Genomic DNA, 14,015 nt, shown 5'->3' on the forward strand with positions numbered 1-14,015 from the left:
AGAGGTGGGCAGGTCACAAGGTCAGGAGTTCGAGACCAGCCTGGCCAACATGGTGAAACCCCGTCTCTAATAAAAATAGAAAAATTAGCCCAGCATGGTGGTGTATGCCTGGAATCCCAGCTACTTAGGAATCTGAGGCAGGAGAATTGCTTGAATCCAGGAGACAGAGGTTGCAGTGAGCTGAAATCACACCACTGTACTCCAGCCTGGGCAACAGAGCAAGACTCTACCAACAACAACAAAAAAAAAGTAGGTAAAATGAAGAACTTTTAAAAGTCAAAGAATCAGTTTGTGACCTTAAAGCAACTAGCAAACCTAATATCTCCCTGACTGACCTGCCCAATTTACACCAAATTTTGAAGACATTTTTATTTTACCAAGATAAATTGTCTAAATATTTATCTAAATTTGTCTATATTTGTCTAAATTTAGACAAAATAAATTGTCTAAATTTTGAAGCCTTTTTTTTTTTTTTTTTTTTTTGAGACATAGTATCGTTCTGTTGCCCAGGCTGGAATGCATTGGCGTGATCTCGGCTCACTGCAACCTCCACCTCCAGGTTCAAGCAGTTGCCTGCCTCAGCCTCCCAACTAGCTGGGACTACAGGCATCTGCCATGACACCCAGCTAATTTTTATATTTTTATTAGAGACAGGGTTTCACCATCTTGGCCAGGCTGGTCTTGAACTCCTGACCTCGTGATCCACTGGCTTCTGCCTCCCAAAGTGCTGGTATTACTCGCGTGAGTCACTGCGCCTGGCAAATAAATTTTTGTTTTACCAAAAATATTTAAAATTGCCTTTATTTCCCAAAGCTTACTAAAGTCACATGAACCAAAAGACATTATAGTGTTCCTTTTTTTTCTGGGACAGTTTCACTGAACTGTCCAGGTTGGAGTGCAGTGGCACGATCTGGGTTCACTGTAACCTCTCCCCTCCATGTTCAAGTGATTCTGCTGCCGCAGCCTCCCAAGTAGCTGGGACTACAGGCGTGAGTCACGACATCCGGCTAATTTTTGTATTTTTAGTAGAGATGGGGTTTCGCCATATTGACCAGGTTGGTCTCGAATTCCTGGCCTCAAGTGATCCACCCACCTTGGCCTCCCAAAGTGCTGGGATTATAGGCATGAGTTACTGCACCTGGCCAGTTTTTCTGACAAAACATTTGGTGTAAGCACTTATTATTTTTAAACCAACTAATTAAAGCTCTTTTATTTCACACACACAACACGTATAAATACACAGACAGAAGAAGATCCAGTAGTTGTAAGATTTTTCATTCACCAGTTTCTTAAATTGGATTACTGGCTTCAAAGTGGAGCCCCTGGAGGCACAGGGCCAGGAAAGCAGCTTCTATAGCCTAATAAACAAGCACCGCTGGAAGCAAAACAGACCCCAGAAACGAAGGGTCCCATTTTTACACTGGATCCTAAAAGATCCTAAAAGAGAAACACTACAGAACCAGACAATGCAATGATCTCACAGTGCATTTCACTGCACAGCAATCCAAAGCCAATCAGTCCATTTTGTAATTAGCCCATCTCCCATGGGGGTCATCTCTGGGGGGGGCTGGGAGCATTTCCACACCTTCTAGATGGCCAGGAGCTTCTCTAATCCAAACATGCAAAGACCAAGCATTCACCCTTAACTGCCATTAGCCCCTCCTAAAAGTTATTACACATCAAAGCTCTCTCATAATGCGAGGTAATTTCTAGTACCCCCAAAAGTCAAAAATGTCAGATAACGCAATGTACAACAGAACAGAGCCTTAGATTTTGAGAAAGATCTATCCACTTTTAATTCTTGGGGTTCCACGAGGAAAACAGAGTTGTTGTTTTTTTCCAGAACAGGGTCTGTGGCGCCTCCTCCTTTTTTGCCCAGGCTGTTAGAGCATGAATATCCACTTTTAACCAAGCTTACTGTTAACCATACTGCTCTTAAAAAAAAAAAAAAAAAAACTCCTTTTAAATCTCGTATTACCCAGCTTTAGCCAGGCCAAACAGCCAACATTTCTGCCTTTTGAACTTTACCAAAGGTAACCTCACAGGTGTTCAGAGAAAGAAAAAGTCAAGACAGTTCCTGAAAGGGAAGATAATGAATAAATGGTAAAGGTCACTCAAATATCAAACCAGAAACAACTCACTCCCTACGTCAGGAATTGAACCCTGAACCCAGGCCACCATCCTGAAAGGACAGAGCCTCAGCTACTGAGCTACGGCACTGAGCAGTCTCCACTGCCCTTTCCAGAAGGAGCCTGACGCAGCCAATTTTGAGCTTGCAAAGGCTTCTAACTGCTCAAGATAATTTTTAGGACTATGACATGAACCCCCAAACTCCTGTCCACTGGATGGTGGAAGCCAAGAGAAAAAACCGCCACATGGTTACCAGGTCAGAGTCCCAAGGACATGAAACAAAACGAAAGGGAGAATTCATCCTTTTGTTTCCTAGAAACCTGCAGCACAGTTTATGACTGAGCGGTTTGCTGAGCCACCTCGAACAGCAGGTGCCTAGGCCTGCATTCTATACCCCTCTTTATGACAGAACAATACAGGAAGACACATAAAGCACCTCAGATTCGCTACAGTTTAAGACTAGCCTTGGCCAGGCATGGTGGCTCATGCCTGTAATCCCAGCACTTTGGGAGGCTGAGGCGGGTGGATCACCTGAGGTCAGGAGTTTGAGACCAGCCTGGTCAACACGGAGAAGCCCTATCTCTACTAAACACACACACACACACACACAAATTAACCAGGCATCATGGCGCATGGCTGTAATCTCAGCTACTCGGGAGGCTGAGGCAGGAGAATCTCTTGAACCAGGGAGGCGGAGGTTGCAGTGAGCCAGGATCACGCCACTGCATTCCAGCCTGGGTGACAGAGCAAGACTCTGTCTCAAAAAAAAAGGAAAAGAAAGAAAGACTAGGCACACGAATCCTTTTTCCCATTAGTCCGAACTTTACAGGAGACAAACAGTGATTTTTACCATTCATTCAACCAGTTTGCACAGAGAGAAAGAAAGAGGCCGGAAGTCTGTCTGGTAAGAAATTCTTACCCTTTTGCTGGTATGTCAGGGTTCTGGGTTCCCTCTCCCTAAGCGGCCCTGGTGACCCAGCTGGCTGCACCACAGCCCTGGGGCCAAGCGGCAACACAAAGGAAAATTATCTTTGTCTGTTCTGGCCGGAGTAAAATACGTGTGACAAAACATAGACATTAGCCACTCTGCTTAGCACCCAGTATCAAACTGGCAAGGTTCAAATTTGCCCCCGTCATCGTTAATCCAACCTCCAACATGTAGTCTTTGGGCAAGATGGTCTCTCTGACTAAGAGAAAAGTTAAGAAAGGGAAAGATCAGAAAGGGAGAAAAGCATTGCCTGAGGCAGGGTGGGGAAGGCCAGCGGCTCAGGGAGGCCAGAGTAAGATCCACCCTTCCCAGTGACACTGAATCAAAAGCTCAGGAGGCCGCTGTCAGTCAAGAAGGGCTCTTTCCTAGTAGTCCCATCAGCTCTTTTTTTTTTTTTTTTTTTTTTTGAGATGGAGTCTCGCTCTGTCGCCCAGGCTGGAGTGCAGTGGTGCGATCTTGGCTCACTGCAACCTCTACCTCCCGGGTTGAAGCAATTCTCCTGCCTCAGCCTCCCAAGTAGCTGGGACTACAGGCACCTGCCACCATGCCCGGCTAATTTTTGTATTTTTAGTAGAGACGGGGTTTTACCACGTTGGTCAAACTGCTCTCGAACTCCTGACCTCAGGTGATCCGCCCACCTTGGCCTCCCAAAGGGCTGGGATTACAGGCGTGAGCCACCACGCCCGGTCCCATTAGCTCTTAAGTGTCTCACTTTGGGAAGGAGAAAGCTCCACATGTCCCATGATCCTGCACATGCCTAATTCTGTCACCCACAGCCATCAGCAAAGACTGCAAGGCAGATTACTCCAAAGACAACAGCGCTTAACATCCCATGGTACCAAATCCATTCTTAGCCAAGAGGAACTTTACCGAGTGGGCTTCTAAACTCCTAAATCTTAGAAGGGACTCTAACCATCCTAAGTTGGGCCTCAAACCCAGGTTTGGTCAAGCATCCTTGCCTTTTATTAAGAGGGGCCTTGCTGAGCACAGTGGCTCACGCCTGTAATCTCAGCACTTTGAAAGGCCAACGCGGGCGGATCACCTGAGGTCAGGAGTTCGAGACCAGACTGGCCAACATGGTAAAACCCTGTATCTACCAAAAATACACAAATCAGCCAGGCATCTTGGTGCGTGCCTATAGTCCCAGCTACTCGGGAGGCTGAGGCAAGAGAACTTCTTGAACCCGGGAGGCAGAGGTTGCAGCGAGCCGAGATCACGCCACTGCACTCCAGCCTGGGCAACACGAGCGAAACTCCGTATCGGAAAAAACAAAAACAAAAAACAGAAACAGAGGCCTTTAACCCTCTTGGTCTTAGGAGAGACTCTAACTCCCCTAAGCTGGGCCTCTAACGCAATCCCATCCTTTACTCGGGTACCTACCACTTATCCAAAGTTGGCCAATTTGTGCTGCAGCCTATTTCCTTTGGGTCAGGGGTCTCCTCAGTATCATCCCTTCTGTGGTTTGACAGAACGATGTCACCAGAAAGGAGTCCCAATCCGACCCCCAAAGAGGGTTCTTGGATCTTGCACATGAAAGAATATGAGGCAAATCCATAAAGTGAAAGCAAGTTTATTGAGAAAGTAAAGGAACAAGATCTTTCATTTTCCAGGTGGGCCTAAATGTCTCCCTGAATGCCATAAGTTGAAGCAGAGGGTGACTAGACGCCAACATGGCACAGTGTGGCACTGAAGCTGCTGGCTCTGAAGATGAGGAGGGAGGCCTCAGGGAGGCGCTGAGCCAGTCACCTCCTTCACAAAACCCACCTTGCTCTGCAGCTGCCTGCTCACAGCCATGCCCCGATGCCACACCCAGGGGTTCTCGGGGAACATTAATGGAATGAAGGAGTAAGAAAATCAAAGGTCACCAAGCCGAGCCCTTAAAGGGCAATGATGTGTGTGCCACAGGGCCCCATGGCATCTCGTGCCAGCTGAGCTGGGGTGTGTGGACCCGGGTAATGGACCCGGCTGGACAACCTCTAAGGCTTGGCTCCATCTCAGCCTGTGAAGGAATCACTTCTCTGACCCCCCCCACCTCTGCCCAGGAGTGTTAGAGCCAGGGAGGAAGAGACCCCATGGACCAGCCAGAGGACCCCGGCTCCAGGTAAGTGCTGGCTCCAGGGTAGTCACTGGGAATCAGCTGGTCTCAGCCCTCTGGGGCCTCCAGCTCACCCGCTGACTCCCTCGGGCTCTCCACCCTTGTCGCATCCTTCCCCACCCTCACCCCCAGGCTCAGGAGTCTAAGGACTGCCTCCCCACAGAGGGCATTTGTGGAGTCTGTTCCCCACCAGAGGCTCAGACTCAGGCCCTGGTGCAAGGCCCCCAAGCTGGGCCTCACCAAAAGGCAGCCAGGTGGGGACCCCAGGAAGACAGCCTGGGCCTGGCAGTGTCTGCTGCCATAGAGGCCAGTTCTGCCTCGGCTCGGGAAGAGAGGGAAAAGAAGGAAAGGGAGGAAAGGGGGTTCAGGGTCTCTTGGAAATACCTCCCTCAGGGCATGTGACCTGGCCTGGGGTATGGAAGAACAGAAGCAGAAAGGGAGGTGCAGGGGAGGAAGGTGCCCCCCAGAGCTCAGGTCGGCGGTGGCCAGTGCCCACTTCACCCTCAGAGGGCGAAGAACACCAAGATGCCCCGACCCGGGTCCGGGGACGGAGGAGGGCAAAGTCTGCGGTCACTCCCCGTTGCCCCCTTCCCTCACCCCATGGATCCAGCTTGGCCCGGGGCTCCCTGAGGCCCTGCCCGCGGTGGGTTCTCAAACGCCAGAGTCGGGGGTGGGCGGGGGTCACCCGAGGGCCGCTCCCAGATGACCCACGCCCGCCCGTCTCCAGCACCGGGCTGCGCCTCGCGGTGGCCCGCGAGCTGCTCCTGGCTGCGCTGGAGGAACTGAGCCAAGAGCAGCTGAAGCGCTTCCGCCACAAGCTGCGCGACGTGGGCCCGGACCGACGCAGCATCCCGTGGGGGCGGCTGGAGCGCGCGGACGCCGTGGACCTCGCGGAGCAGCTGGCCCAGTTCTATGGCCCGGAGCCTGCGCTGGAGGTGGCCCGCAAGACCCTCAAGAGGGCGGACGCGCGCGACGTGGCGGCGCAGCTCAAGGAGCAGCGACTGCGGCGTGAGTTCCGGGCGGGAGGTCCCTCCTGTCTGGACAGAGGCTGGGCCGCCTTCCTCCCGGCTTCCGCGAGAAGCCCCGGCGCGGCCCCCGACCCCCGCGCGTTTTATCCACAAATTCGCGGGCCCCAGGGGTAGGATCCTGCGTGCTCCTCAGGGTGACTCGGACCCCAGTGGCGCCTTCCCCCGGTTCCCCGCCCTCGGCGGAACCTCACCCCAGTTTCCCTTCCAGGGCTCGGGCCCGGCTCCGCGGCGCTGCTCTCCGTGTCCGGTGGGTCTCTCTTGCTGGGGGGCACGCGTGTCCCAACCCCACTTGGAGGGTCTGGGGGAGGACCGGGGTGGGAGGGCCGCCAGGGGCGTGGGCCGTGGTCCAGTAGAGGAAACTGAGGCCTGAGCAGAGCCGGGGAGGGCGTGGGCTCCCAGAGGGCGCAGCCTGCCCCACCGCCGACCCCTGTCCCCGCGCTGTCTCCCGCTGCGCCCAGAATACAAGAAGAAGTACCGGGAGCACGTGCTGCAGCTGCACGCCCGGGTGAAGGAGAGGAACGCCCGCTCCGTGAAGATCACCAAGCGCTTCACCAAGCTGCTCATCGCGCCCGAGAGCGCCGCCCCGGAGGAGGAGGCGCTGGGGCCTGCGGAGGAGCCCGAGCCGGGGCGCGCGCGGCGCTCGGACACGCACACTTTCAACCGCCTCTTCCGCGGCGACGAGGACGGCCGGCGGCCGCTGACCGTGGTGCTGCAGGGCCCGGCGGGCATCGGCAAGACCATGGCGGCCAAAAAGATCCTGTACGACTGGGCGGCGGGCAAGCTGTACCAGGGCCAGGTGGACTTCGCCTTCTTCATGCCCTGCGGCGAGCTGCTGGAGCGGCCGGGCACGCGCAGCCTGGCTGACCTGATCCTGGACCAGTGCCCCGACCGCGGCGCGCCGGTGCCGCAGATGCTGGCCCAGCAGCAGCGGCTGCTCTTCATCCTGGACGGCGCGGACGAGCTGCCGGCGCTGGAGGGCCCCGAGGCCGCGCCCTGCACAGACCCCTTCGAGGCGGCGAGTGGCGCGCGGGTGCTGGGCGGGCTGCTGAGTAAGGCGCTGCTGCCCACGGCCCTCCTGCTCGTGACCACGCGCGCCGCGTCCCCCGGGAGGCTGCAGGGCCGCCTGTGTTCCCCGCAGTGCGCCGAGGTGCGCGGCTTCTCTGACAAGGACAAGAAGAAGTATTTCTACAAGTTCTTCCAGGACGAGAGGAGGGCCGAGCGCGCCTACCGCTTCGTGAAGGAGAACGAAACGCTGTTCGCGCTGTGCTTCGTGCCCTTCGTGTGCTGGATCGTGTGCACCGTGCTGCGCCAGCAGCTGGAGCTCGGCCGGGACCTGTCGCGCACGTCCAAGACCACCACGTCCGTGTACCTGCTTTTCATCGCCAGCGTGCTGAGCTCGGCTCCGGTAGCCGACGGGCCCCGGGTGCAGGGCGACCTGCGCAATCTGTGCCGCCTGGCCCGCGAGGGCGTCCTCGGACGCAGGGCGCAGTTTGCCGAGAAGCAACTGGAGCAACTGGAGCTTCGTGGCTCCAAAGTCCAGACGCTGTTTCTCAGCAAAAAGGAGCTGCCTGGCGTGCTGGAGACGGAGGTCACCTACCAGTTCATCGACCAGAGCTTCCAGGAGTTCCTCGCGGCACTGTCCTACCTGCTGGAGGACGAGGGGGTGCCCAGGACCGCGGCTGGCGGCGTTGGGACACTCCTGCGTGGGGAAGCCCAGCCGCACAGCCACTTGGTGCTCACCACGCGCTTCCTCTTCGGACTGCTGAGCGCGGAGCGGATGCGCGACATCGAGCGCCACTTCGGCTGCGTGGTCTCAGAGCGTGTGAAGCAGGAGGCCCTGCGGTGGGTGCAGGGACAGGGACAGGGCTGCCCCGGAGTGGCACCAGAGGTGACCGAGGAGACCAAAGGGCTCGAGGACACGGAAGAGCCAGAGGAGGAGGAGGAGGGAGAGGAGCCCAACTACCCCCTGGAGTTGCTGTACTGCCTGTACGAGATGCAGGAGGACGCGTTTGTGCGCCAAGCCCTGTGCCGGCTCCCGGAGCTGGCGCTGCAGGGGGTGCGCTTCTGCCGCATGGACGTGGCTGTTCTGAGCTACTGCGTGAGGTGCTGCCCTGCCGGACAGGCACTGCGGCTGATCAGCTGCAGACTGGTTGCTGCGCAGGAGAAGAAGAAGAAGAGCCTGGGGAAGCGGCTGCAGGCCAGCCTGGGTGGCAGCAGGTGCGTCTCCAGGGCAGAGATGCTCTCTTGTGTGTGAGGTGTGTGTGCGGGTGCAAACCTGTGCACCTCAGTGTCCATCTGGCATGGGGAGCACGTTCAGACCAGACCTTGGCTCCCCAAAAGGGGAGACTTTGACCACCCCCTTGCAAGGCGACCACTGAGTTCCTATCTTCTTCCCCAGGGTGTCCTCACCATGCCCACCCTCAGCCACCCACAACCTATGAAAACTTCCTAGTATGTCCCTACAGCTCTGGCCCAGCTCTTCTTCCCATTATATGTCCTGACAATAAGTTCTGGAACACACGATGCCCTCTGTCCTGAGCCTCTGCACTTGCCCTTCCCTCCACCTAGAATATTCTCAGTTTGCTGCCTGTCCTACAAGTCTGCCCTGGCTCCCCCAGCTGGCTGGGGGCCCAACTGGCTCCGGAAGTGCCCTTTTGACCATCCTGCTATGACATCTGCCCCACACCTCCACCAGACCCTCAGCTCCTCCCGGGCAAGGCTTTTGCCAGAGTTCCCTTGAATTTAGCTCCAATTCAGCCCCTGCCCAGGTGCTTGGCATCTGTTGAGAGGATGAATGTCACGATGTTGGCAGGGACTGGGCCTGGGGACCCAAAGACCCATGTAGGGGATGTGGGTGATACTCAGACACTCCAGGGGGATGGTGCCTGGGCCACAGATGAGTGGTTTTGCTCTGGGTGTGGTGGGGGGAGTGTGAAGGGAGTGACTTCACACTCCTCACCTTCAGCATGGAGGTGAGGAGGAGGGGCAGCTCTGAGACCCCAGGACCAGAGATAGGCAGGAGTCCTTTCTGGGAGGGCACTGTGAGGGGCAGGGTGGGCTTCACCTTCCTCTCTCTCCCAGCAGTTCTCGAGGCACCACAAAACAACTGCCAGCCTCCCTTCTTCATCCACTCTTTCAGACAATGACTGACCCGCTGTGCCGTCTGACCAGCCTCACGTGAGTGGCCACACCCCCAGCCCTTCCTGTGGAGCAGACTGAGAGCAGGACGCCCTGGGAGAGACAGAAGTGTGGCCTAGGAAAGAAGGCTGAGGGGTCAGGCCAGAGCCTGAGGCCTGTGGGTGCTGGGACTGGCAGGCTGTCCTCACACAGAGCGGAGGGAGGAGGGGGTGGGGGTCTGGAGCTTCATTACCAGGTTAGGTACTGGTAGGAAAAGGTTGGTCCTGGTGTGAGTGGAAAGCAGCGAAGCGTACTGAGGGAGGGATTAGAGAAGACAAGAGTGTATTTTCCTTCTGAAGGAAGGAAACTGCCGTTGGAAACTGCTGGGTTCTTAGAAGCAGTGGAGGAAGGCGTTCAAGCCCAGGCTCTGAAGTCAGGCTGTCTGCAAATCCCAGCCTGCTTCTGTGTGCCCAGTGGCAAGTCCATCTATCCAAGCTTCCATTTCCTGCCCTGTGAAATGGAGCCAGTAGATCTAGAGAGTTGGGGTGAGATTTAATGTGGCCACACATGTACAGTTCTTACATGGCAATAACTTTCCAGTCACTCTTAGCTACCACCAAGTGAGCAGAAAGGAAGAGAAAATCTAGGAACTAGTACTGATGATGAAACAGGTACATCCTACATGGATGGCGACTCAGCAGATTAGCTTGGTACGGGGGTGGGGGTGTGGCAATCTGGACATAAGCATAGGAGCCAAAAAGGTGATCGCATTTGGCTCAGCAATCCTGCTGGTAAACTAAGATGTTCAGCACACCATTATTTAAAATGGCAAAAAAAAAAGAGGAGAAACACCACAACTCCCCAACCATCAGGACTGGCCGACGAAATAAACTGAGTCGGCCACTTCAGCTTGGTGGACAATCGTGCGGCAAACATGTTGAAACATGTCTCAGCTCACCAAAGAGCTCGTTGAGAGTGTTGTAGGGAGAAATGGACACAGCTCCCAGGGGTGCGTGGTGACAAAGGGCACGGCAGGCTCTGTGGGGTCCAGCGAGGGATGTGGTGCCAACACATCTCTCAGCTGAACCTTGGGCCGCTGGGGAGTGGGCAGTTTATCCAGTTGGAGGTGGTGTGGTGGCTGAGGTGCCCACAGGTAAATCTATGTGCTTCTTGACCACAGGCTGTCCCACTGCAAAGTCCCTGACGCAGTCTGCCGAGACCTCTCTGAGGCCCTGAGGGCAGCTCCGGCACTGACAGAGCTGGGCCTCCTCCACAACAGGCTCAGTGAGGCAGGACTGCGCATGCTGAGTGAGGGCCTAGCCTGGCCCCAATGCAGGGTGCAGACGGTCAGGTGAGGCCTGGCTTGGGAGGGACCATGGGATGCCCCCCCCCACCACCCCAGCAGCTCCTGAGGTCTGCCCTCCCACAGGGTACAGCTGCCCAGCTCCCAGCAAGGGCTCCAGTACCTGGTGGGCATGCTTCGGCAGAGCCCCGCCCTGACCACCCTGGATCTCAGCGGCTGCCAACTGCCTGCCCCCATGGTGACCTACCTGTGTGCCGTCCTACAGCACCAGGGATGCGGCCTGCAGACCCTCAGGTGGAGGCAGGGGTGGGAAGGGTGTTGGGGACACAGCCCGTCAACCCAGGTGGGGGTGGGTGCCTGGGGGCTTCCCCTGAACCCTGAAGAGGAGCCTCTCCCAGGGACCTCCCACGTGACAGAGCTCAAACACCAACCTGGGAGCCCGGCCCTGACAGGCCTGCCCTCTGAAGCCCTGGCCACAGCTCCGGGCCTTGACCACTTTGCCTGACCAAATGTTCATCTGTTGTCTGGTGCCCATGGCCGCACCCTGGGCCAGTGGCCCCGAATACCCTTTTGCCACCCCCAAGGCCTGGCCTCTGCCCCTCCCCTAGCCTCTGACAAACCTCTCAACTGACACCGCCTGTCCCTGAGTGTCTGTGGCACAGCTAAGCCGACAGCCCCGTCACTGCCCGCAAGCCCTGGCTGCTCCCACAGCCCTGCCCGAAAGCCCTGGCTGCTTTCCCCCACCGCTGACCCTGCTTCTGCTCTGTGTGTGTGGCTGCAGGCTGACCTCTGTGGAGCTGAGTGGGCAGTCACTACAGGAGCTTCAGGCTGTGAAGAGAGCAAAGCCGGATCTGGTCATCGCACACCCAGTGCTGGACGGCCACCCAGAATCTCCCAAGGAACTCGTCTCAACCTTCTGAGGCACTGGTGGCCAGAGCAGGGTGGAAGACCCTAGTCAAAGTCCCTATGGAGAGAACGGCCCATTCCAAGCACGGGAGGACATTGCTCTCAGCCTCTGGGAAACTTCTGAGCTGAGAGGCCCCGGACAGGCATGTGGGAGGCCCAGACATGGCACCCTGCCCCGTCCAGGACAGGTCCAGGATCTGCCCCTCTCTCCATACTCTGGGGGACTCCTTCTCCCCCGGCCTCACCACTACTGCACCCACCTTCCTCTCCTGGGCCCCTCCAGCCATTCCCCTTGAAGACACCCCCCAACCAACCCAAGCCACAATAATGATGGTGAGAGCTCCTACCTGGGACACAGTGACCCTTCTCTGCCCAACCCCCATCTGCAGTGTGGCCCAGCAGCCCCCAGGACTGTGCCCCTGTAGACCGAAGGTAGGCAGGTCACCGTCCCTCCCTGTTAGGAATGAGACCATCCCTGAGGCTGTGGCCCAGGCCCAGAGGTGTCCAGGGTCTGAGATCTTTGGGAAGGGAGACTAGGGCAGGGTAGAGACAGAGCAGAACCCCCGTGCTGGGTGGGAGGCATGACCACATGGCAGGTGAGCAGCCCCCATGCACTGATGATAAATTCTCCTGTGCACTCATTTCTGTTGGCTTCTATTACACCTGGCCAGGCATGGTGCAATCCAGGTCGGTGCTCACAGTCTTTCCAGCATCCCACTTTGACAGGGCAGGATGGTGGCCCCCAGTTCCTCAATGAGGAAAGTGAGTCTCAGGGGGCAGGCTGACTGCAGGAAGCGCTGTGACAAGGGCCTTGATGGACAGGACCAGCAGCGGACAGTCCTTGAATCCTGGTGTCTTCTCTGCTCAACCCTACTGGGCTGCTGAGACTCCAGTCTGAGTGGGGAGGTGGGGGAGACTCTAGATTCAGCCCCATCACTTCCGAGGGGAAATCTACTATAATCCACTTTCAAACTCCATTTCTTCATATCACAAAACACAAAAAAACCCTGTCCTCCTAGACTTGGCATTCTAGGTAGGAAGACAAACATCTACATGATACATAGTATAATACTATATATATATATGCTACACACACAACACATATGTATGTGATACACAGCACAATAGCACAAATACGTATATTATACGTATACGTGTGCCAGGTGTGGTGGCACGTGCCTGTCATCCCGGATACTCAGGAGGCTGAGGCAGGAGTTCGAGGCTTGAGCCTAGAGTTCGAGGATGCAGTGAGCTATTAGGTTGGTTGGAAAGTAAGCAAAAACCGCAATCACTTCTGCAACAACCTAATATGATTTTGCCGCTGTACTCTGGCGTGGGCCACAGAAAGACACCCCATCTCTAACAAGTAAATAAATGTGTCTCTGATACATAAATACACACCACAATCAATAGGCCTATGATGCCTAAACAAGTAACGATGTAATAAAGATGCACAGGTAGGGCTGATAAATGCTGCGGAGGAAAGTAAGGCAGAGCCTGGGACTGGTGGGAATGGAGCCAGGGTTTCCTGTTGCATGAAAGGGGGGTCTGAGGAAGTCTCATTGAGGACTGGCCATTTGAAACCCCAAAGGAGTGAGGGGCAAGCCCCGAAGAGGTCTTGAGAAAAAGTGCTTCAGACAATGATGCTGCCAGAGCAAGCCAGGCAGGGGAGTGTGCTTGGAAAGTTCTAGAAGCAGCAAGGAAGCCAGGTAGCCGCAGTGGGGTAGGGGAAGGCGGCAGCGGCAGCGGGGAGATGAGGTCAGGAAACCAAGGCAGGTGCAGGAGAGGGTTTGCGGGTGGAGCTTGTATGAGGAGCGCTTTTGGCCCATCCTCAGGGAGTTGGGTGCCATGACTGCGTTCTGGGCAGAGTGCAGGGTCTGCCTTAAATGTTGGGGGGGGGGGTCTGTTCCCAACAAAAGCAGAACTTGGGAGCGACTGAGCCACTCCAGGAGGAGGTGTGGGCGGATGGAGGTGGAGCCACAGGACCTGCCCATGGGTTGAATGGAGTGTGGGTGAAGACGGGCAGAGGTAAACCAGGGTTCTTGGCCTGGGCAGCAGGACGGGTGCAGTTATCCTCACCTGTGCTGGGGAGGCTGTGGGAGCAGCAGGCTTCCGAGCACGTGTTGGGCTCCGGCGTCTCTGGCTGCACCCAGTGGTCAGGACAGGGACATGAGGGCCGGGTCAGGGAGCGTGAGATACAGGGACAAGCGGGCCCAGGGCTGAGCCCTGCAGTGTCCAGGTGGGCGGTGGCGTTGGGATGGGAATTGGGAACTGCACGGGTGGTTGCAGGAGGATGGAAAAACCCAAACAACAGCTAGAACAGGACCGAGGCAAAGGAACCGCAGGATAACAGAAAACCCCAAATGAGGGCGAGAAAATGGCCAAAACCCCGTGCGAGGGACACGTCCATGACCCTCCCGGCAAAAACCCAAATGAGGGAGAAAGGAG

General features: G+C 56.2%; 1 protein-coding gene across 3 annotated transcripts; it reads left to right on the top strand.

The window, feature by feature from the left end:
- Window positions 1-5,024: 5,024 nt before the first annotated feature.
- Window positions 5,025-12,208, top strand: LOC105494122 (NLR family pyrin domain containing 6). 3 transcript variants are annotated; one of them, XM_011762247.2, is made up of 8 exons: window positions 5,025-5,219; window positions 5,941-6,221; window positions 6,450-6,488; window positions 6,700-8,458; window positions 9,326-9,418; window positions 10,539-10,709; window positions 10,788-10,955; window positions 11,443-12,208. In XM_011762247.2, the coding sequence occupies exons 1-8, from the start codon at window positions 5,191-5,193 to the stop codon at window positions 11,579-11,581; spliced, it is 2,679 nt and encodes an 892-aa protein (XP_011760549.2). In that variant the 5' UTR covers window positions 5,025-5,190; the 3' UTR covers window positions 11,582-12,208. The 3 variants fall into 3 exon arrangements, with proteins under 3 accessions (XP_011760549.2, XP_011760547.2, XP_011760550.2); XM_011762245.2 differs by having other exon boundaries at window positions 5,086-5,219; window positions 9,323-9,418; XM_011762248.2 differs by lacking the exon at window positions 10,788-10,955 and having other exon boundaries at window positions 5,086-5,219; window positions 9,323-9,418.
- Window positions 12,209-14,015: the final 1,807 nt, after the last annotated feature.

Source organism: Macaca nemestrina, chromosome 12 (assembly GCF_043159975.1).
Source record: "Macaca nemestrina isolate mMacNem1 chromosome 12, mMacNem.hap1, whole genome shotgun sequence".
Taxonomy (NCBI): domain Eukaryota; kingdom Metazoa; phylum Chordata; class Mammalia; order Primates; family Cercopithecidae; genus Macaca; species Macaca nemestrina.